The 24,967-nt window shown below is 39.2% G+C and overlaps 1 protein-coding gene across 4 annotated transcripts in view; it reads right to left on the bottom strand.

Annotated features, from left to right (window-relative positions):
* Positions 1 to 396: 396 nt before the first annotated feature.
* The window catches only part of ZFX (zinc finger protein X-linked), a 52,674-nt gene continuing 28,103 nt past the window's right edge, over positions 397 to 24,967 (bottom strand). For 3 of the 4 annotated variants that reach the window (XM_029930125.1, XM_029930127.1, XM_029930126.1), the window contains exons 4-8: positions 5,585 to 5,734; positions 5,223 to 5,366; positions 4,698 to 4,847; positions 4,022 to 4,162; positions 397 to 3,177 (exon numbers count right to left, since the gene is read on the bottom strand). In XM_029930125.1, the coding sequence (XP_029785985.1) occupies positions 1,994 to 3,177; positions 4,022 to 4,162; positions 4,698 to 4,847; positions 5,223 to 5,366; positions 5,585 to 5,734 (1,769 nt within the window). In that variant the 3' untranslated portion in view covers positions 397 to 1,993. The remainder of the gene's footprint in view (positions 3,178 to 4,021; positions 4,163 to 4,697; positions 4,848 to 5,222; positions 5,367 to 5,584; positions 5,735 to 24,967) is intronic. The other variant, XM_029930128.1, reaches the window with a different exon arrangement.

Below are 24,967 nucleotides of genomic sequence, written 5' to 3'. Positions count from 1 at the left end.
ACATGGAAAGAGCCTAAATGTCCATCACCTGATGGATCAAGAAGATGTGGTATATATACACAATGGAGTACTACATGGCAATGAGAAAGAATGAAATCTGGCCATTGGTAGCAAAGTGGATGGACCTCGAGGGTGTCATGCTAAGCGAAGTAAGTCAGGCAGAGAAGGACAGATACCATATGTTTGCACTCATAGGTCTAACAGGAGAAACTTAACAGAGGACCATGGGGAGGAGAAGGGGGGAAAAGAGTTAGGGGGAGGGAGGGAGGCAAATCATGAGAGACTCTCGAATACTGAAAACGAACTGAGGGCTAAAGGGGGAGGGGGAAAAGGGAAGAGGGGGTGATGGTCACGGAGAGGGCACTTGTGGGGAAGAGCACAGGGTGTTATAGGAAACCAACTTGACAATAAACTATGTGAAAAAAACCCCAAAAATAAAATAAGTCAACTCTCAAAGAAAAACAAGACAGTGAAAGACTTGGGGATGTTCCAAATAAGGCCTCAGATTTTCCTCTTGCACTTAAACACACCTTTATCTTCTAACCAAAGCCAGTTTGAGTGTTCAGGTTTTTAAAGTTTGCTAACTGTAACTAAGAAATAACCGAGCAGGCTGGCCCTGCCAAGCGGAAGTCGTCATTAGCACCCAACCTCTGGGACATGGAGCTGTGGCTTCCTTAGTCCCCATTCACTGGGCGACAGACACAGAGTTCCCTCGTGAGCTTCTCCAAGAGAATGGAGGGAGTTCTGTCTGGATGCTCATTAGCTTTTCAGAAAAATATAAAGGCATGGAGCTGAAGTTGTATGAAAACATCCTATCTACAAACATCGTAACGTCTATTTTTCAGTTACCAAAGATATTTAAAAGAAAATACCTTTACTCTTTAAAAATACTAGTGTCCTTAGTTTCCTTCTAATTCTTCACCTGAGTAGTCTCTCTGAAGAGCATGATTTACAAAATGCTCTCTCATGCATCCCTGCATCTTTCATGTTATTGTAAATTTAATACTTTTCATTATAGATCTTAAACAACTACTACTGGGGTTGTGTGTATAAATACGTAAAATAAGCAATACACACAGATACATGTTCTCTATATATGTGCATATATATAATTCAGGGTACATTTACATATATAAAGTCGCAAAAGATCCTACGAGCCACAAATTACCTCTAGGAGATTCCAAAATGCAGTCCCCGATAATCTCATTTGTAACACAACCATTCCGAGACAACGCAGCACAGACGGAATAAGCAAAATACAACGTTATCAAGCAAAATTTGTCAAGGAAGTTTTCTAGAAGTCTGCTATGCTGACAAAAGATGTAAATTCACCAAAGAAAGCCCCCCCTGCAAAAAGTACAGCTTGTCTGCTCAACGAAACGAAAAGTAAAGACGAGTCCAGCCAGGGTTCTTTCCTCAGCAATGCTCAGGTAGCAAAGCTCAAATAGAAACTGTCATTGTCATGTGGTCTGAGAAGAGTAAGCAAGACAAGTCAATGACTTCCGGGTTAGGATAGTTAGACCTGACTGGAAAATCTCCCATTTATGTTAGTAGATGTCTCTGGCAATTTTATTGTGAGAAATTTATGGGGAAAAAAAAAATGAGTCAATACGAATACTTTCAGAGTTACCGATCTAAAGTTACCTTAACTTTAAGTTAAATGGTCTTAGAAGAGTACCATCAAGGTAAGCAAGGTAAATATTTAAATAAATATAAAACTTGTAAGATAGAAAAATTCAGTATAGAATCAAGGATTACTTTATTAAAAGCAACTTACTTGTTGCTGCTTTCCCCCATTTATTAAACAAACTGAATAGAATTCAGAACACACTATTAAACAAAACGTAAAAAAAAAACTCAACTAGAAGCAATAATTCTATTTGTACACAGCATAAATCAATATACAGTATTGTATGTGAACAAGACTGACTGTCTTTAAAATGAGATTTCTGCTTCAAGGCCAACATCTCCCCAAGTGTCTGTAGAAGGACTATCAGGGCAGGCCAACCTCCTTATGATGCCGCATTATGTGCTGGTTCTTTTCTGAAGGTCGTCGGAACCCCTTCTTGCAGTACTCACAGCGGTGAGGATAGTCCTTCGTGTGAATGGAGATCACGTGCCGTTTAAAGCCCGAGGCGTCTGTAGTGCTATACTCACAGTACTCACACTGGTACACTTTCCTGCCACTGTGTGTCTTCATATGCTTTTTAAGCTCATTCTGTTGCCTAAATCCCTTTCTACATCTCTTACACCGAAAGGGAAGATCTTTCGTGTGAACTGAGAGAATATGGCGACTTAGAACAAATGGATCTGCAATCTTAAAGTCACAATGTCTACACTGGTGCATTTTTTTACCCTTGTGGGCAGCCACATGTTTCTTGAGTTCAGAAGGCCTGTGAAAGCCTTTATCACACATGTCACACTTATGGGGGTAGTCCTTTGTGTGGACTGAAATTATGTGTCGTTTCAAGTCGCTTGAGTTCGAACTCTTGTGGTCGCAGTGCAAACACTGGTGTGTTTTGCTCTCCTGGTGGATAAGAGCATGTTGCTGCACCTCTTTGGTATCTGAGAAAGTCAGAAGACAGATGTCACACTTGAATGGCATCTCTTTACTATGCTTAGTTTTTACGTGCGTTTTCAAGTTAGAAGAGTCTGCAGACCTATACTCGCAGTACTGGCACTGGTACGGCTTCTCCCCAGTATGGATTCGCATGTGCTTTTTGAGCTCTGACGGGTGCCGAAAACCTTTACCGCACTCCACACAAATGTGAGGGAAGTTCTTGCTGTGGACCGCCAAGAGGTGGCGATTCAACAACCCTTGTTCAGCTGTTTCGTATTCACAGAATTTACACTTGTGCATCTTGTTGGTTCCTTTTTCCTTATGCACCATTTTGTGAGTAAACAAAGCCCCAGCGTGAGAGAAATGCTTCCCACACTCGTCGCATTCGATGGCCTTCTCGGCCTTGCTGGTCAGCTTGTGGCTCTCCAGGTGATTGTGTAAACTTATCTTCTTATTGGTAGTGTAATCACAGTCAGTACAGCGGTACTTCTTCTTCGTAAGGTGTTCGGGATGGTTTTTCATGTGCCTTTTCAAAAAACCTCTCGACTTAAATTTTTTCCCACAAATCATGCAGGGATAAACAGTCAAGGGATGTCCATCAGGGCCAATAATTATTGCTAAGAAAGGAAAAGAAAGGAACATGAGTGGTCAAACCAAGTTCTGTTTTGGTTTCTTCAGCATTTAAAGTGAGCGTTCTGAACATTATTAAGCAAGTGTTCCTACGTTAAGCTATATGCTACTTAACATTCCTTCTGCCAGTTTTCAATGTAAGACATAGAGCAACCTTGTCATAAAGAGAAGCCTGGTCTGAAAACTTCATTCAGGCTGACTATACCAACCTCCGTCCCTCCAGTTTGAAAATAATCAGTCAATAAATGTGTAACTCCTACCAACTAATGACTGAAGCTCTATTAATCAGTAGAAAATTATTCATAAAAATAAAGTTTCATAAGCACAGTCCCTGCTGTGGTGATTCCAAAAAACCCAATTTTGTGTCAATTTACAGTAGACCTTAAACCCACCTATGAGAATTCTCCTATTCAAACTGCCACACACAAATAGACAGGAATAGGTCACATGAACCCAAGTACTCATCCTCCTGCTCTGGAAAGTATGCCTACTTCATGCTAACAGAATCAGATTCTTTGTATTAACTTAGTTTTTAAAACGGTTAATGCTCACAACATATTTGAGGGATTTCTTCTCATTTCCACATAAAAATCACCCACGTTTTGAATTTTTCTCCCATCCGTGTTCGATCCATTCCTTGTTTCTTTTTATCCCAGGAAATCATTCATGAATATCACTGAATTCTTAAAATTATATTTTCAAATTCAGTACAAAGAAGCTACATGTGGTCTAGCAGCTAAAATGCCATCACAACACCTCCGTGGATACACACTAGAGACTCCTCTGAGAGCTCGCAAAGCACGCTGCGCTGTGGAACTCATGTGCCCTCACCTGTTTGGTACTGCCTGGAATCAGGTCTTCTCCTTTTCTTTGGTTTTTGTTTAGCCAGTCTGCCGAGCCCAGCAGACTCATCTATGTGCAAGAGGGCACTTGCAGTGCCATTCCGGGTTTCAATTCCATCAGAATTATTACCTAACAATGCGCATTAAAAAACAAAACCATACAGTATTATAAATGATAAAAAATTAGGGATTCTTTATTAACTATAACAACGAAAAGTAAGCCATGATACTCATGAATGACAGAAAAGTCCCCATTCTAGGTAATGGGTTTTATGACCACGTTCATTATAGTGAGACGGCAGGAAAGGCCTAGCTTCCAGATCTAAAAAAAGATAGGTCAGCATTGTGCCCCATGGACTCCCTTGTCATCTCCCCAAATTGCAAAGTCAGGGGCCAGATAAAATCAAGAGGAAAAGTTCCAGCTTGAAAGCCTGTGCACTTCTTGTACTCCCTTCTACGTAATAAACACATGAAGGAAACTCCTGTTAGAAATAAAGACAAAAAGTAGACTTTATAATCTTCTTCTACTTGTGTTCAAACCAAATAACCCTTACAGGGCACTGGTACTTCCTATTTCGGAACCCTAGAACCACAGGCACCGTTTCCAGGCACACGGAGTCACGTTCACGAGCCCACGGCATCCAAGGAGTTGCTGAGCGACTTACCGTAAGCTGCCGCCCACGCTATTGGCATGAAGGTCTTGATTTCGTTGTCGTCCATCTGCTGCTCATGCACGGCGGCAGCCGCCGCGGCAGCAGCGTCCTCCTCTCCCACGATCACTTCCATATAAACTTCGTCAGCAATTTCAGCAACATCTGAATAGGAAATGATACACACTTTTGTGACTGCATTTACAGACATGGCAGGAGAGAAGTCTGTACTCGGATGCGGTGAAGAGACAGGTGGAAAGAAGGCTCAGACATGACACACCAGAACACAGCTTCCACACAGGCAACAGCAGTCAACAGATACTTGCTGAATTAATTCTCCGTTTCTTGGCTTTCACCGTAACTCATTTTTAAAGCAACATTCGAAGCGCCCCTAAAGGCTTGCTGATACTCCCCTTGGAATATGGCAGCAGAATCACTGCTACAATAATGCTACTTGTTTCCTTCAAGTGCTCAACAGATTTAATAAAAGAGGGAGCTACAGAAACAAAATCTTCTCCCACGAAAAGGCCACCTACTTACTTAAATCTTGGTCTTCTTGCTGAGAGTCGTTGACAGTCATATACACCATCTTTTCCCTTGGCACACGAATACTGCTATTCTGATCAAGTAATTCAACTCCATGATCATTCTCAGGCTCACTCTCCACAATGTCTACGGTGCCACCTATCAGAGAAGATGACAGCTCCAAGAATTTATCTGAAAACTTCATTTCCATCCAGTTGACTTATTACATTTTATATACTTTTCTCCTGCTACACTGAAATCCTTGTTTAAAAGTTATCTTCAGAAAAGGTTTCAAATGTTCTCATCTAAGCCCCCCAAAAGTCACTGGGTTGAAGTGGCTGATGAGGATGTAGAATATGCTGAAGCCTTCTGCTTACCTAAGTCATCCTCTCCAGGGTCAGCTTTAAAAATGTATACTTTGATGACTTCAGGGCAAGTGCCATCAACTTTACAAGGATCGATTTCTGACTCCGCATCCATGGTCATTCCAGAAGAACCATCATGTTCTATTTTGCCAGCATCATCCACTGAAAAGGCAGGGAATACATTACAAATAACAATAGCAGATACTTAAATAAAACGTCACAAGTTTTAAAAGTCTTTTTTACAAATACAATCTCTAACGTGAGTCATACAAATTGGAAAACTTTCCCTAGACAAGTAGATACGCGGGCACAGTGGCAAATGTGGCTGTCTGCTAAGCCAAAGCTGGGGTCACAGGGGGCCTTGTGCAACCAGGCAGAGGGGCTCAGACACTTGACAATGGTAGGACAGAGGTTTCTCAATCAGGTCAGGTGTCAGTATCTCTTCGGGAACGTAAAAACACAGGCCCCAGCCCAGCGGCATTACAGAATCGGAATCTGCAGGGGTGAAGCAAGCTCTGTGGACAGATTTAGAGATTCTGATCAGAGACTTTAAGCAGAGCAGTGACAAGGGCACATCACCATTTTTGCTACACCACACTGGCCTTTAGAAAAACGAATGCAAAGCGATCAAGACAAAGCAAGGATACCATTTGTGAGTCTACAGCAGTAACGCAGGCAACAGATGATGAGGCTTCAAATCAGGACAGAAGTAGATGGGGAAGAGGGCTGGGCAAGAGCTCTTGTCTCAGGACTGAAATGGGGTTTCTGATTTAGGTGACTGAGTAACTGACAGAGCAGAACCTGTCATTTCATTAGTTAGTCCTTTGAGACCAGGTCTGGTGATGGTGGATGCTCAGAATATTGAGTCTGAAAGCTAAAGGCTGACAAAGATTTGGAGCCACCAGATCCATGTTAACTGGACCTGAGATCACATGGTGAGGACCTGCAGTGTGAACAGAGTGGGCCAAGGATATCCTGAGGAATGTCACAGTTTAAGGGAGGGGCAAGAAGAGTTCACAAAGGAATCCGAGAAGGGAAAGCCAGAGAGGTTGGTGGGAGATCACGAAGCAAGCTAGGGAGTTACAAATTCTAAGAAGCCTAGTAAGGCCTATGGCAGTGACGCAGCACACAGACTACTCAAGGAGGAACGTCTGTACTGACCATAGTAACTCGGAAGTCACTCCTGCTCCTGGTGAAAAGCAGTACAGTGAAGGCTATATTGGGTCAGTTTAAGGTAGGGTGAGGATTCAAGGGAAGGTGTACATTTCTTCAAGAAGTCTGATTTTAAAATGAAGAACAAAGGGACACTAACTAGAATGGGTTGCAGGGTCAAGGACTTTGCTGTTCAATTGATAAACACACTCCAGGATAGTCAGTCTGTGGGAACAAGTACAATGCAAGGGAAGAAGCTGAAACCAGAGGACATGGTAAAACTTCTGGATCAAGATCTTAGAGGAAAAGGGGAAGATGAAACTGGAGGCAAAGATGAAGAAATTTTCCTTAGATTGGGGGAACAGTATGTTATCCTTTTGAGACTTGAGGTGGTATGCATGGATGTGAATAGCTACGTTAAGGGGGAAGGTTGTAATGTCGGGAGCTGGAGGAGTTCAAGGCTGATGGCTTCAACTGTGGATATGAAACTGTAAGTAAGGGCTTTGGTTATCAGTGAGAAGATGGCAGGCTAGGTGAAAAGCTTAAGAGAAAAGTTTGAGAAAATGAGCTGATAAACATGATATGAAGGTTCAAAGAAAACAGCTGGTTAAATTCTTTGCGATTTAAAAAAACAAACAGGGGTGGCTGGGTGGCTCAGTCCGTTAAACATCCGACTTTTGATTTCAGCTCAGGTCACGATCTCATAGTCCTGAGACGGAGTCTGGAGTAGGGCTCTGCACTGAGCATGGGGCCTGCTTAGTATTCTCTCTGCTCCCCACCTCCCACTCTTTAAAACAAAAACAAAAGCAAAAAAAACCACACAGAAAAAAACAGAGAGGTAACCCGAACTCTACACATAACTACCTAAATTCAAGTATCTTGACTATGCTTCATAAACATAATTGGTAGGGAGAAAGACTGGCATCAAGTCCTTATTCCTGGCCTGATGTGTACTTACCCTTTCTCAAAGCTATATATTCTTATGACATACCCAGCTGACTGAGCCAAGACTATTTTCTTAAAGGTAGCTTTAGAGCTTCAAACTGAGGTAGCATTAGAAGGATGAAGATCTCACCAAACTAGTAGGAGCATCCTGAGTAAATCTGTTACATCTTCAGAGAAATCATCTCTGAAGAGTTTGATGTTGTTAATGAAGCTTGCCTTTTTTTGGCAAGGTTTGTCAAAACTGATTTTAACAGGTACTGGAAAATCAAATGCCCTTGTGTTTACAAAAAACAAGGTCAGACTAGCTGTTTCTTTATAGGTTTGTTGGTATTCATAAGATAAAACCTCTGATTACTGAAAATCTAATCATTTTGAACCTTTGAAAATGTCATGTATTTAATTTACCCATAATCTGGAGTAAAAGACCTTTCTGTTTGCTTTCATAAATGTGTGGGGAAACACATTTAAAATATACAGGCTCACCTAAGCCAAGCAAAGCTATTCTATTATAATAAACAAAAGTAGAATTCACCTTCAGATTTTCACCTTGAGAATCTGTCCCACTAACTCAACTTACAAAATTATTCTGAATATGAAATATTATAGAAGAGATTTGTTTTTTAAAAAAGCCCACTTTGGTCGTTCTGTAAAGTATTCAAAATTTCTGTGATTTTAGAGCTACCATTAAAAAGGAATTTCTAAAAACAGACAAAGGCAGCTTTGATAAAATTGAGTCATCATACATATGATTTCTGCGTAAGTGCCTTCTTCTAATGTGGTAATGAAGAACCAGAGCTTTGGTACAAAGCCTCTCCAAAAAAGAAGAGCACAATTTCGGGAAATTAAGACTACCTCTAATAATAACTACCACTTGCACGACATTTTGCTATTTCCTCATCATTCCTATGTACTTTTATTTTCTTTGATTCTTACCTTTTCCAGGTAGAGAAATAAAGACTCTGAGATGGTATGTGACTTGCCCAAAGTCAGTGAACTAATGAGGGAAGGATGAGAGACAGAAGAGGTGCCTATCTTTAGAACCCAGACCTTTAGTTCCATCTTCTGATTATTTTAAGAAATACATGTTTACTGTATAAAATTCAGAATTGAAAACAAAACACCATTAGTGCCACCAACCAAAGTTTCCATCATTATGTTAGTAAATTTTCTTAGCATTTTTTCTAGTTTTGTTAAAGCAAAATTGGCATGAGTTTCCTCAAGCCTTATATAAGAATAATCTTTACATCTCATCCAACATTTTAAACTTCAAAACTGAGAAACATTTGCCTTATCGACAATCTCATTAGTAATAGCAAAACTATAGCAAAATGTAGGCAGTACTTTATAGTGCCTCAAAGGAATGTCAGTAAAATCTCCTAAAGACCAAAAATAAGGGATACTTATGCGCAATGTTAATAAACAGTACAGTGCCTAAAAACATAGTTCATTAAGATTTCAGAACCTAGTAATTTCTGGAAAAGAAAAAAGACTGGGGTAGGCGATACCACTTCACGTAAACTGTTAAATGAATGTTGATTTAATTAAAAAATCCACAAAACTAAGGTGATAAACAATGTATACATCAAGGAAGGACGGCGGCTGTCATGGAGTACGGGAACGCTTCCTGACCCTGGGCCTCGTGGTAAGCATGATGGTAAGCCCATAAAATGTAACCATTTACTCCTCACGAAAACCTTATGAAATAGGCAATATTGCTTTGTTATTCTCACCTAAGTTTCTAGACAAATTTCATTATAATATTTGCCAAGATAGAAAAAATATGTGATACTGGATTGCAGCAGAATTGCATTTTGTACAAATTAGCATAGAAAGGTATCTTCACCAATTGATCTCTCTCTTCCTAGGGTTCCTACCACATACCCCTAGACACAGCCCTTAGTCAGCTTCCCTAAAACAAAGATCCAGTCCCCTTACTCGCTAGCCTAGAATGGTACCCCATTTCCTACCAAATAAGATACAAACTGCACAGTCTAGCAACTGACCTCTGACCAAAGTAGAGGCCTTCTGCCTTCAGTCTCGCCTCCCCCAGGAGTCCCTAGACTACCTTATGTGCCCTGAATTTAGATAATACATTATTTTTTTATTTCCATTTCTTTATGCTTCTTGTACTTTGCTATATATATAATTTCTTGTAGAAATTAATACAGCTTACTAGTTAAGAAAAGTATTTTAAAATACAAAAGGACATAGGGGCACCTAGCTGGCTTATTTTGAAGGGCCTGTGACTTTTGATCTCAGGGTTCTGAGTTCAAGTCCCACAGTGGGTCTAGAGATAACTTAAAAATACAACCTTAAAAGGAAATAAAAATATGACCAAATCCCACCACTCAGTGGGACACCTGGGTGGTTCCGTCAGTGAAGCGTCCTATTCTTGATCTCAGCTCAGGTCTTCATCTCAGGGTGGTAAGGCTGGGCTCTGCGCTGGGTGTGGAGCCTACTTAAAAAAAAAAATCCTACCACCTAGAATTATCAATTTATGGATCATTCTTTAGACATTTCCCTATGCATATTTATAAATAAAAGGAAGAGTGAACAGATACTTAATGAAAATTGGATACTGTAATATGCCTTTTTTTTTAATTTTGCAGAGAGATGGCATGTGCAAATGGAGAGGGGCAGGGGGAAGCAGAGAGAAGAGAGAAGAGAGGAGAGAGAGGGAGCGAGGGAGGAGAGGAGGGGAGGGGAGGGGAGGGGAGGGGAGGGGAGGGAAGGGAAGGGAAGGGAAGAGAAATCCCAAGAAGGCTCCACACTCAACGCAGAACCCCACATGGGGCTCAATCTCACAACCCTGAGGTCATGACCCCAGCTAAAATCAAGAGTCGAAGGTTGAAGGGACTGAGCCACCCAGGTGCCCTTGTAACATGTCATTTTTAAATAAAAACGATTACAATTTACTTGAATGCAACAACAAAACAAATTTAACTCCACGGTCTATCCCATTCACTTGCTCTCCCATCCCTCATACTGCCCCTTCTTTTAATTTCATCATACTGGCTTGGCAGAACCATAAATTAGCCTAACTACGATTTTCCTCACTGTCTCTGCACCAGCATCCATGCAGCTAAATCTGACTGGAAACACACACACACATGCTCGTATGCACATACTCTGATGGTTTCACTTTAAATTCATGACCCTGAACCTGGAAGTGAACCTTTTCTGCCACTTTCCCTCCTATTTTCTAGTCTCCTCTCTCTCAAATCTCTAATATCAACTCCCCATCCTCACTATCAGTTGATCTTCCTACTTCACTGAGAACTGAAACAATTGGAAGATCCAGCAATAGATCTATCCACCTACCTGGAACTAAACCTGGCGTTACCATAGACAAATCACCTGTATTCCTAGCTAAACCCTACCCCTTTCTCTACTGCTCCACCACCTCTCCCCTCTCTCCCCTACACCTAGGATCACTTATATCAGCATATAAACAAATTATTCTTTGTCTCTCTTTAAAACAGAAACTCTGGATCCCATTTCTCCAATTCTTGTCATTCCATATCCTCTAAACTCACTTCAGTCAGGCCCATGACTTTACCAAAACTGCTCATCAAGGTCACCCCTTCTCTGTATTCATTTGACTCTGCTTCACTTCCTCACTTGGCTTCCAGGACACAAGCTCTTTGGTTTCTTCCTCCCTCACTGGCCATGCCTCCTCAGTCCTTTGCAGGAGCTTCCTCCTGTCCTCTTAATGCCACAAACCTCAGGCCTCAGTCTTTGGCCTTGGTTTAGTTACAATCACTCCTTTGGCAATGTCATTCTGTTTTATAGCTTAAATTTCATCTACATACCAACAACTTCCAATTGTGCATCTCCACTTTGGTCCTATCTCCTGAATTCAGATTTGTGCGTGTTTGATGTCTATCAGATATCTCAAAATTAGGTCTCTGCTTAAATGTCATCTCTTTAGCAAATTCTGACCACATTTGCAACCCCAAATCCTCCTTATACTCTTTTCTTCTCCCCAAGAAGGTATCACTTATACTATATCACTTATTTATGTCAATGTACCTCTGCTAGAATATAATCTCCAGGAAGGAAAAGCATGGATATCTATTTTGTTCAGTAATGTATCCAAGTGCCTACAATACAGTCTGACATACAGTACAGATACAACATTCATTTCTTAAATACATGAATGCTGATCTTCCTGTAAATGTTTAGACATTATACTAGTTCTTAACCTTCTAAAGATAATGTATTACAAAAACATTTAGAGCTATATTTTGCTTTTATAATATATGAATCAATTTTAAAGCCAGTATCTGCTGTCATCCTACTATGAAAGCTGTGGAAATTATGCACTGACAAACCTCCACTTCCCAAATATTTTATAGTTTGATATTAAGTGAATGCCAATACTCACTACCAATCCTTTTGTCAGTTTCTCCATTCTATAGTTCTACTGATTGGTCGTTCAGTTTGCTAGATTCATTACCAAATAGGGAGGTCTGTCAAGAAGGGCTAATGGATGCAATAGTTTCTGAATTCTTGAATACATGAAAATGTCAGTCTGTGGCCTTTACTTGAAGAACAAATTGGCTGGGTACTAAATCTTTAGTTACATTTTCTCAGAACTTTGTAGAGTTGTTTCACTGTCTTCAAACACTGAGTACTTCTGTATGGATGTCCTTCTAACTCTTTATCCTTAAAGTTCACAAAACATCACTATGATTATGACTTGCTAGTTTTATCATTCTATCAATTTCTTGAAAACAAGAAAGATCTGATCTTTATTTTATGAAAATTCGCTAAAAGATTCTAATCTTTATGTTAGAAAAATTTCTTCCATCATAAATATTTTTGTAGTTCATTGGTTGTTCCCTTCTTTCAGAATTTTACTTGTGTTTGTCTCCTTTATTTGTCTCCCATATCTAGCCATGTTCTCCATAGACATTTTTGTATCCTTTTTTTCTTAACCATTTCATTATCGTGATTCCCTAAAGCTGGGTTCTCTGCCCATGCTTATTTACTGAGGCATATTTATTCTTTTTAAAATAATTTTTTTATATTTATTTTTCAGAGAGAAAGACAGAGACAGAGCATGAGCACGGGGAGGACAGAGAGAGGGAGAAACAGAATCAAAAGCAGGCTCCAAGCTCTGAGCTGTCAGCACAGAGCCTGATGTGGGGCTCAAACCCATGAACCATGAGATCATCACCTGAGCCCCAAGGCATATTTAATTCTTATAGTTGCTTCTATGGTGGCTTTTATCTTGATCATATTTTTATTTTTCTCTTTAACTTTTTTCTGAATTATTAGTTTACTTTCTATCTTCCTCTACTGTCTTGTAATATATTCTTTGAACTTCTCATCACTTCTCTGACTTTTAAAACAGAGAACATGTTTGCAATTTCACTGAGCCTATATAGACTGGTGCTAACCAATAAAACTTTCTGTGATGATGGAAATGTTCTGGATCTATATCTGCACTAGCCACATGTGGTTACTGAGCACTTGAAATGTGCTTAAAATGTGTTGTTGGTGTGACTTAGGAACTGTATGCTTAATTTATTTAATTTTCATTTAATTAAGTTTAATTAGCCACATGTGGCTAATGACTACCATATTGGAACACACAGGTTCCAAAAAATGTTGGGATATACGTTTACTGTGTTTGAAATTTCAGAGATTCTTCTTGCAGCATATTAAAGAAAAGTACTTCCGAGAGTTGAAGACCATGAATCTTTAGATTCAAAGGGCTCACCATGCATGAAAACATACTGCATGAAAAAGACCTACACCAAGCTAAGCACAACTGTATGGTATTTCAGACCAGTAGGGATGAAGAGAAGGTCTTTACAGCTTTTAGAAGAAAAAGAAACACCTAAAAGGAATGAGAGTCAAAATGGCATCAGGCTCCTAAACTAGAACACTGGATGCTAGGTGACAGTGAAACATGGCCTCACAAGTTCTCAGGGAAAATTCTTTTTAACCTAGAATTCTGTGCCTAACCAAATGATCAATCAAGTATAAAGTAGAATAAAAATATATTTAGTATACAATCTATACACCTTAGGAAGTTATTTTGATATGTGGTCTATTATAATAAGGGAATAGGTCAAGAAAGAAGGTGACATGGGGATCTAGAAAACAGTGGATTGATCTCTGGAAATGAGAAGAACTTTTCAGAACAATGTCTGTATTACATCAAGGCTAGAAAGCAACTATTTTAGAAAGGAGCTGAAGATAAAAGGCTTCAAGAGGGGAGTCATTGGGAAAAGGACGATTCAAAGGAAAAAAAAAACCTAAGTGGATGGAGAAGTAAGTCAAACTTAAGGATATATTTCTTAGAAGGCACAAACAATTCAGAAGGAAATTCCATGCTATAAGGACACAATGAGGTTTCAAAGACAGTCTAATTAAGTTTGAAACCTATAAACCTATGTACCAGTACCCACAAGGAGGACAGGATTCAGTCACAGAATCCTAGCCTTCCAGAACTAGAAGCTACCTAGTAGATCTTGAAACAGGTTAATTTGAAAGAAAAATAAAGACCATTTTACTTCCTAAATAACTTACTTCAAGGGACAGTCTGAATACACAAATCTTTTCTAAAATTTTAACAAGATCCCCAGGTATGAATGTTAGAATTAATGTCAGGAGGGAAATCGGGCCTTTTAAGACGACCTATAGTCAGTATTGCTGAGGAAGAAAGAAAGAATTTGGTTCTTTGAACCAAGAGCCTATTCTAAGTCCAACAGTCTTACTACTTAATCACTTCAATTTTTAAACTTCTAGGGGTACCTGGGTGGCTCAGTCGGTTAAGCGTCCGACTTCAGTTCAGGTCATGATCTCACAGTTTGTGGGTTCAGGCCCCGCGTCAGGCTCGGTGCAGACAGCTAGCTCAGAGCCTGGAGCCTGTCTTCAGATTCTGTGTCTCCCTGTCTCTTTGACCTTCCCCTGCTAGCGCTGTCTCTCTCGGTCTCTCAAAAATAAATTAAAAACATAAAAAAAAAAAAAAAAACAAAAAAAAAAAACCTTCTAAACCCAAAATCCAATCAAACGAAAAAACTACAGAATAAAAGGCTTGATACTATTCAAGGAGCCCTAAGATTGCCTGTGTGGGTGGGTGGCTACTTAATTAGTACAGATATCACAGGTGGGCAGTTCCTTTTCAAAGGTTACCAGAGCTCATAAGTAACTGTTAGGTCCCAGACACTGTGGTGAGTGGTGTCCGTCTCTTTTATCATGAGATCAATGACAACACCTAAAAACACCTAAAAAACTAAGTAACTTGCAGGAAGCATTCTGCTGAGTAAGCAAATGTTCTTGTAGATGAATAATACACTTCAAAGTTCACTTTTGGACCTCCCTTTCTTGCTTCCTCCTCAGGAACCCTTTCTGGGGTTAAAATTCCATCTTACTTTTGTTATATAGCCTATGAAAGATTTCAGAGAATTAGTTATAATCTGATCTCCTTTTAATTCTTGAAACTTTCCTGGAGAGGTTCAAAAGTTTAATGAAATTATAGCCTTAATCTGTAGAAAGGGAATTAAAGGATCAGAAACATTCGAGTGCCTTTCTTAAGTCACAGTGATCTCTAGCATGGGCTGGAGATAGAACTACTGAAAAATATTTGCCAAATTGCACTGATAAAATTGCACTAACTAAACCTAGCTAACCAAGAACTGATTTTTTAATCCCATAAATTCAGGGGGAAAAGAAAGGAATGACTATTACAATCCCACCCTGTGCGTGCCTTTACCCAGGAATTCCCTGATGAGACAACAGGAAGGTCTTAAGTGAAGCCAGTCCTGAGTCAGTCCTGCCAGCCTGGTTGATGCCACCAACGGAGAGATTCTGTGTGGACAACAATGACCAGCAGTTACTGATAGGCAGGCTCCATGCTGGGTGCCTGGTACATGTGATTGCTGATCAGTCAGGTAGCAGGACTGCCATCTTACCAAAAAAAAAAAAAAAAACAAGGCCAAAGAGAAGTCCAGAATTTGCTCAAATTCATACAGCTAGCGAGCAGCAGGGCTGGTGCCCAAATGAAAGGATGGCTGACTCGAAATTGCAGGCACTGGTTCCACACACTGAAGAGCTTCTCAAAGATCCTCAAAGGAGAGGCATGTTCTTCCCTCTCCTCCTCTCACTCTCCCCTCCTCTCACTCTCCCCTCCTCTCACTCTCCCCTCCCCACCCCCCACCATCCCACAAAGTAACCACAGATCTGCTCAAAGGGCAAGCTGTTGGACAATTTTGTCTAGGTTGCAGCGGATAAACAATAAAAAGGAGTCAGGAGGCCAATATGAAGCTCCAATTGTTTCAAAGGATTTCAAGATACAGACTTTTTACACAATCTGAGTTTTGGTGGGGAGAGGGAGGACAACAATATATTTGCCTTACTTGAGTGCTTTACTCCTGATGCAAATCTGACATCGAGAATGAACAATAAACTGATCCTTTAATTCATTAATTTCAGTGGTGATTTCTAAATACGTTTCAGAACACCCACAGTAAAGACTATAGCTTTAGATGGATTAATAAAAATCTTTTTTTAATTTTATCAAAACAAGCTTAAAGCTTATTCAATATGTCTTCTTTAAATAAGACTTTTCTCACATTTCAGAAACATTCCCATGAGGATAGGTATTTTTAAATTCTAAAATTTTATTCTGTGGCTTACTAAATGGCTTGAGAAACAAAACAAAAATGACAGAGTGCATATATAAAAATAATGGTAAGATACATGAACATCCAACCATCAGCCCACAGAACGAAGGAATAAACAAATATTTTACCATGTCTCCTGTGCTAATATCCCTGAGAATCAATACATAAATCATCAGATTTATATCAGTAAAAAGTACAGAAAAAATAGACTGCATTAATCCTCAGAGTTCGTGCATTAAACATGGAAGTTTGGATTTATTTCCTCATTCATTCCCAGAACCACTTTTTATTGGAAGTCTACTATGACCAAAAGTTGTACTTAACTAGGAGCTAACATCAGACCAACTGGTCAAAACACCTAACTAGCAGGCCATGGGCACAACAGGGACGGCAATACGCAGCAACCCTGTGGACACATCTTCAGCGTGTCCAAACAATGTCCCTCCTCTGGTAATGGCTTTGCCATCTGCCAGGGCCAGAAACCAGAGACAGAGCTTTGAATACTCCCTCTTCCTTAAGCCTAAATTTAATCCAAATTCTACTTCCTAAATATGTCATGAAGCAGTTTCTGCCAAACTCTACTGATAGAACCTTATTTCAAACTATCATCATCTGTTTCTCACCTGAACGACTAGAGTCTCCCGTGGTGCACTTGTTGTTTCTCATTTTACTCGCACCTCGTCTACTCTCAATATAGCCATGAGGATGATCTTTCTCAACTACCAATCTAACCATGTTGTTATGAATCTGCTTACAACCTTTTAACAGCTCCCCACATCAAAAAGGTAAAATAGGCTTCTTAGTGCATGCAAGGGCCTTTATTTTGGGCCCTGCCTATTTGCCAATCTTATTTCTCACTATTTTCTCCATTCTCTTTGCCAAAGTTGTTAATTTGCACTCCAAAGGGTCTGAACACGCCAAGATCTTTCACATCTTCTTGCCTTTAAATACATTCTCCTTCCTCCTCTCTGCCATTCCTCCCTCCTAAGCTACCCATTTATCCTTCAAATTGAGTTCACCTCAAATTTTTTTAAAGATGTGATCGTGACATTGTTTCATTCGCTTAAAAAATCCTGTCTTTCACATATATATATACTGAAATATCTATGAAATGATGTGTGGAATTTGCTTCAAAACAAGATGGGAGGGAAGGAAATGCATAGGCCTAGAGATGAAATATGTTGACTTCGGTCTTCAACCAAGCTTCCACAGACCTTTGGTTATAAACCATTATGGTTTATTATTATAAATAATGTTTTCATAGGGGTGCCTGGGTGGCTCAGTCACTTAAGCATCTGACTTTGGCTGAGGTTGTGAATTTGCAATTCATGGGTTCGAGCTCACCAATGGGCTCTGTGCTGACAGCCTGGAGCCTGGAGCCTGGAGCCTGGAGCCTGCTTCGGATTCTGGGTCTCCTTCTCTCTCTGCCCCTCCCCTACTCACACTCTGTCTCTCAAAAATGAATAAATGTTAAAAAAATTTTTTTAAATAAATAATGCTTTCATAGCATGTAGCTAACTCATCTACCAAAAATCCACACCCCGCAATTTCTTCCTTTAGTGCTTCCAAAATACTTTGTACATTCAGTTGTGCATCTTTTCACAATCAACGGTAATGATCTGCTTGTCTTCCCACCAGGACTAGACTCTAACAGCCAAAGACTTTCAATGTTTATCTCTAACAGTTACCAAGGCTCCTAGCTTATCACGGCTGGTCAATAATGTTTTTGAATGAAGATACAAGGAAAGTAAACATGAGCAAGAGTTTATGTATGATTCCTTTTCCTCATTGAAACATAAATTTGAAAAAAAAAAAGAAGTAACTTTTTTAGGTAGAAAACCAATGGCAGGGGCGCCTGGGTGGCCCAGTCGGTTAAGCCTCCAACTTCGGCTCAGGTCAGATCTCACGTTCGTGGGTTCGAGCCCTGCGTCAGGCTCTGTGCTGACGGCTAGCTCAGAGCCTGGAGCCTGCTTCCAGTTCTGTGTCTCCTTCTCTCCCTGACCCTTCCCATCTCATGCTCTGTCTCTCCTGTATCAAAAATTAATAAAACATTAAAAAAAATTTTTTAAAGAAAAAGAAAAAGAAAAAGAAAACCAATGGCAGAGGGTTTGGAGGCTGTCTGCGTGGTTTCTGCCATGAGTTAACTAAGACACTGTGTGAGCCCCTTAAATTATTGGTGAAACTGGGGATTCAATAATATTGTAAATTTTAACAATCACTGAATTCTGTTACCCTCTTCCATTGCCAATAAGCGCTACTTCAGCCAAACTCTACTGCTGTGTAATAGTAGCTTTACACACAGATGTATATAAATACACACACAGACACACAGGAAGGAAGGCAATAGGAGGGTGAAGGGGAGACACTTTGGAATAAAACACACTTGATTTCAAATCCTCAACCTAATGCCAGATGGATGTGCAACTTTGGTCAAGTTACTTAAACTGATCCTATTATCCAATCTGTAAAAAACAATGGTAACATCAACATTATAAGGCTGTGTAAAGAAAATAATATATACTAAGTTCTGACACATAGATACTATTTATTGAAGGTTTATTATTACCTATTTTTATCATTACCAGCTTGTTAACAAATCCCCAACTAAATAGTATCTCTTGAACTAAAAAAGTTTAAGTCAAAAAAAATTTTTTTTAAGTTGTCCACATTGACTTCCTAACAATCAAACCACAAATATAGTCATAAACATTTTCCCCCTGAAAAGTGAGCTTTATTAACAAACCTCATCAAATGAACTTAATTCCATCTTCTGATGGAAATGCAAATTGACTCAAGGGTAATTAGGAAAGAGGTCTGATGAGCCTGAAAGCATTTTGCACACATTAGCACCTGAGGTCTTCCTTGCACTACTAACTCAAATGGACTTAATTACATATATGCCACCAGACCAAAAGAGTTTAATAAGCATTAGTTAAAAACTAACCAATCTAATGACATATTAACATTGAGCTTTTATACAAGTATTTGCACACTGTAGAAAATAGTACTTTGAATACAAGTGGATCTTAGTGAAAACACCTTTGGCCTTGAGAATATAAGAACAACTAAAATGGAGAGAACACAGCTATATTACTACTCCACACTCACTGTCATAAAATACTGTTATTAAAGCTATGGTCTGCACAATACTTCCAATTTCTTAATCAACAATAAAACTTCCAATTTTTTAACCAACAGGTTAAAAATGATGATATACTTTCATTTAACCAAACTAGTTGAAAGAGTTCTAAGCTTAAATTATTTGCTAGATTTTTCTTGGTTTATCTATTTTAAAACTGCTTAAAATAACTGAAAGCATATATTTTATTAAAATGTGTATTAGAAAAGATTCATCATCATATAGGTTTATGTTAGAAAAGAAACTCTCTGGCCAACCGCCCAGTTTTCGGCAGGAAGGATCCCACGCTCCAAAAGTGTGTTAGTAGTTTCCTTTGAAGTTGCTATAAAAGACAGACATACCCAAGTACCCTTGTTTTCTGTAAGAACATATTACGTTGCCATCACTTATTAATTTTGCTACACCTTTTAAGACCAAATTAAGCATTTTGTCTGAACTTTAAAACTTAGAATTTAATATTTAGGGTAATAAATGTTGCAAATTCACAATGCACTCTGACAACATAGAATTAGCATAAGGGTAAACATACAGATCAATGAAACAGAGTTAAGAGTCCAAAAAATAAACCCTTCACATTTACAGTCAACTATTTTTCAGTAAAGAGGGCCGAAAACATTCCATGGGGAAAGAACAGTCTTTTCAGCGAACGGTGCTGGGACAACTGAATACCCACATGCCAAAGAATGAAGTTAGCTCCTTATCTACCTCACAATATCAACAAAAATAAACTCAAAATGGACCAAAGGCCTAAATGTAAGAACCAAAGCTGTAAAACTTTCTTAAAAGGAGACATAGGTGTAAATCATCATAACCTGGATTAGGCAACAGCTTCTTAAATATGACACCAAAAGCATAAGTAACAAAAAAACATATAAACTGGACTTCATCAAAATTTAAGACTTTTGTGCACCAAAGAATACTATCAAGAAAGTAGACACTACTGGCAGAACATGAGAAAACATTTGTTAATCATGTATCTTAAAAGGGATTTATATCTAGAATATACAAAGAATTCTTTCAACTCAATAGTAAAAAGGTAACTCAATTTAAAAATGGGCAAGGCATCAGGGCACTTGGGTGGCTCAGTTAAGCATCTGACTTTGGCTCAAGTCATGATCTCACAGTACCCTGAGTTTAAGCCTCACGTCAGGCTCTGTGCTGACAGCTCAGACCCTGGAGCCTAGTTTGGATTCTGTGTCTTCATCTCTCTCTGCCCCTCCCCAGCTCACACTCCCTGTCTCTCTCTCTGTCAAAAATAAATAGACATTAAAAAAAATTTTTTTTAATGGGCAAGGCAAATATTTCTCCAAAGAATATGTACAAATGGCTAGGAAGACCATGAAAAACTGCTCGATATCATTAGCCATCAGAGAAATGTAAATCAAACCTACAACAGGATATTGCTTCACATCCACAAGGATGGCTATGATTAAAAATAAATAAATAAAAAGATAACATTAACAAGTGCTTCAAATGGTGTGGAGACACTGGAACCCTCACACACTGCTGGTGGAAATGCAGCCACTTTGCAAAAACAATCTGGCAATTTCCTAAAAGGTTAAACATAAGAATTACCATATGATCCATCAATTTCACTCCCATATACATATATATACACACACACACATATATATAATATACCCAAGAGAAATGAAAACATATGTCCACAAAAGTTTGCATGCAAATGTTATTATTACAGATGTAACAGCCAAAAAGGTAGAAACTTACAAATGGACTAAAATGTACACCCAGACAATGGAGTATTCTTCAGTTATAAGAAGGAATGAAGCACTGACATGCGCTACAACATGAATGTTGAAAACATGCTAAGTGAAAGAAACCAGTCATAAAGACAATGGATTATAGAATTCTATTTACGTGAAATATCCGTAACAGGCAAAGCCATCCACACAGAAAGTAGATTAGGGGTTGCTTAGATCTGGAAGAGACAGACAGGGTTGATGGGAGTGATAACTAAAAGGGTATGAAGATTCTCCTTGGGGTAACAAAAATCTTCTAAAATCTGATGGTGGTTGCACAAGTTAGTGAATACACTAAAAACCACTGAATTGCACTTTAAATGGGCGAACTGTATGGCATGTGTTACATGACATTGTGTGTTAAAGCTGTTACCACAAAGTTTATTTTACCACGTACGCAGACTCTAGGATGAGAAAGGAATACCTAGCTCCTGGTCATCCTCTACCTAACTGTTCTAATTAAAAGACATGGGATATGTCAACAAGACCTAAAGAATGACTTCTTGTTGATCAAGTCCATGTAAGAGGCACCCAGAGAATATTTTGCTTCCTGCAGCTGTTGTAAGGCCGTGCCTGACTCACCATCACCAGATCTTCTCCAACTTTCCCTACTGTACAAACTGATACTTAACAAAATAGCATCTTGAGTATACAGCTGCAAAGTGAAACTCTGGGAGGCTGAAGACCACTGCAAAGAAATCAAGGATGTCTGGCAGCTGTCTTGGATTAGAAAAGAACTAAAAACCAACTTGGCTAACAAGTGGATGACTCAACATTCCATCTCTCAGAAACCCAGAAAATTCAGTACCACCATATCTAGCCCAACCAAAGCCAAGTAAGAACCACTAGCTTGCAGGAGGGAAGAAATGTTATTATTAACACCTTAGATATGGCATGATGCCTAGAGACTTTCAGCAATAGTCTTTATATACTCAACAACTATTTGTTTCATGCCTATCTGTGTAGGGTTCAATGAAGAAGATACATAATGGCCAAGATGCAGTGGAGAGTTCCTGTCTTCAAGAAACAGATCAATTTAAAAGCCATCTTAACCTCTAGACTGCAAAGACGAGATAAAGAGGTCATCCTGGCCTCAAAGGCAGCTCTAATATGAAAAAGAACATTTGTGTCTATATACGCTATCATGACAACATAAATAATGAGGAATGCTACTTCATCATCATTTTATTACTTTTTAAAGTTTATTTATTTTGAGAGCGAGTGAGCATGCAAGCAGGTGAGGGGCAGAGAGAGAGGGAGAGTGAGAAGCCCAAGCAGGCCTCATACTGTCATTGTGGAGCCTGACGCACGGGCTCAATTCCATGAACTGTGAGACCACGACTTTAGCCAAAATCAAGAGTCTAGCACTTAAACGACTGAGCCAGCCAGGTGCCCCATCATCATTTTAAATGAGACCTTCAGAACGAAGAAATCTGCCAACATGGAAACTAAAGACTTTATAAAGCGGTTTATATTAGGTTCTTAGATCCAATGACTTATTGACATTTTTGAAGAGTATTTAGTTATCTGTTCATGTTCTTTGATCCATAAAGTGATGAATAAATATCACACCAATTTATAGATACTACCATCTCTCACCATGTCATGAAAAGCACTGAAGTGGACTGATAATAATAATAGCATCTGTGCATTCTCTATCTTGGAGAAAATGAGACCATAGTTCCGCTACACACTTACCACAAAGCCCTTATCAATCCTAAAGTTCTGAAATCAATTTAGGTTTTAAGTGGAAATGCAGTACTGAGAGGCAGAAACAAGAGAAATGCTGATTAATTCTAAAGCATCCAATTTGTTTGATTCCAAAGCCAACAGTAAATTAAATTTTTTAACACGACCATACTTTGAAGGGAAAAAAGGGATGAGGGTGTGGAAGAGAGGAAAAATGAGTCAAGAAGTGCCTGCATGATAGAGAAGACAAAAGATATGATCAAAAAAGCCCCAAAGATATGGCCAAAAAACCAACAACAACAAAAAAAAACAAAAGAAAGTCATCATCCCTAAATTCAATTTAAAAGCAATCAAACCATTACATTATAGTAAAAGAAGGGGATTAGGTAACTTGTGCGTAAGTGTGTTCTTTGTATTCTTTGAGCTTAGATATGACATTCTATTTTAAAAGGAAAGCAATAAATTATCAGTTATTATTAAAATATGTATTTATATACATATATTAAATATACAAAAATACACAACAGCAGTTTGTGTCCATCCTTAAGAAACCCAGCGTCTAAAAGAAAGATAACTATAAGGTTTTTAATGAAAATTTTATAAGTCTGGACTCCATAATACAATGTAAGAATCCAGGATACTATGTCAATCATTACTAAAGCAGCCTCTGTTTTTTTGTTTTGTTTTATGACATTCTTAGAGTGATGAACTTCCTAAAAGAGTAACAAAGACAACAGACAGATTGCAGCTAAAGGTCATACCAATGCTATCTATGCATTTCACTTTTGAAAAACCAGGTTTAAACAACAAGAGAAGTTAAGGAGAGCCAAGAAGGCTTTCTCCTGAACCTTTTTCACAGGTACCTCTTCCTCTCATCAAGCACAATGAACCCAACTCCTTACTTTCTCCAGCCTTGCCTCTGGGTTGCCTGGTCTTGCAAAAGAAATCTGGCAGTAGTATTTAAAAATGACATTTTCATCCTAAATGATGTATCTTACATACAGACTTCAGACTCCCAATCTCAGGCGGCCCCTCAAGGCAGCGAGGCAATCTATCCTTTGAGTTCTTAAGATTCCTGCCCTGGTCCCTCTCCCTGTAAGACTAATGCTTTTCAACCCTTCGTCTCTTCAGCTTTCCACTCAACGTCTGCACGTCCTTCTGCATCAGCAGGTACATTTGCTACACAAAGCAAACAGCTCCCAACATTGTTTTTAAAAACATGTTATTTATTAATTTTTAAAGATTTTATTTTTAAGGAATCTCTACACCAACATGGGGCTTAAACTCACAATCCCGAGATCAAGAGTAGCAAGCTCTACCAACTGAGACAGTCAGCGCTCTGATCCCAAGATTTTAAAGCTCCTTTTACTGCCTCAGTCTCAGAGAAGGGGCCTCAAACACCCCTTCACTGCTGCCCTAGACCTCATTCCCTCCCCCTTCTCTGGAACTGCTCCATGTGGGAGCCCTTCCCTTATCTTGAGTCTCTGTCCAACGGTTTGTGTCCTGCACCTGTAAGCCTATAAATATATGCTCAACACACTTTCACCATCCAACCAAACATCAAAAGCTGTATTCCCACCTCTTCAGTCCGTTCACCGACCAAAATGGCCATTTATACAACGGCTTCCCCTACTTCACTTCCACCAACTTCTCAATCCATTACAGCTTATCTCTTCCATGTCCTTGCCACTGGCCCATGCTTTATTGAAACTATTTTAATTAAGATACCAATGACCTCCTAACTGCTCAATAAAACCGCTCCACTTTCTCTTCTCAGTGACTGACACTTCCAGGAATATTTTATCTTTAACACTGTTAAAAACACTCTCAAAAGGTTTTTTTCCTTCTTCTCTTCCCAAAACCTCCAGGTTTTCATGGGCTCTTCTCTATCTACTTCTCAAATACCCAAAGGATCCATATTCAACACTCTTATTCTATAAGCACTCTCTGAGGGGTGCCTTGGTGGCTCAGTCAGTTGGATGTCCGACTCTTGATTTTGGTTCTGGCGATGATCTTGCAGTTCATGGGATTGAGACCCACATCAGGCTCTGCACTGACAGTGTGGGGCCTG

The sequence above is a fragment of the Suricata suricatta genome, chromosome X (genome assembly GCF_006229205.1).
Source record: "Suricata suricatta isolate VVHF042 chromosome X, meerkat_22Aug2017_6uvM2_HiC, whole genome shotgun sequence".
NCBI lineage: Eukaryota > Metazoa > Chordata > Mammalia > Carnivora > Herpestidae > Suricata > Suricata suricatta.
This window is presented reverse-complemented; position numbering and strand designations above follow the sequence as displayed.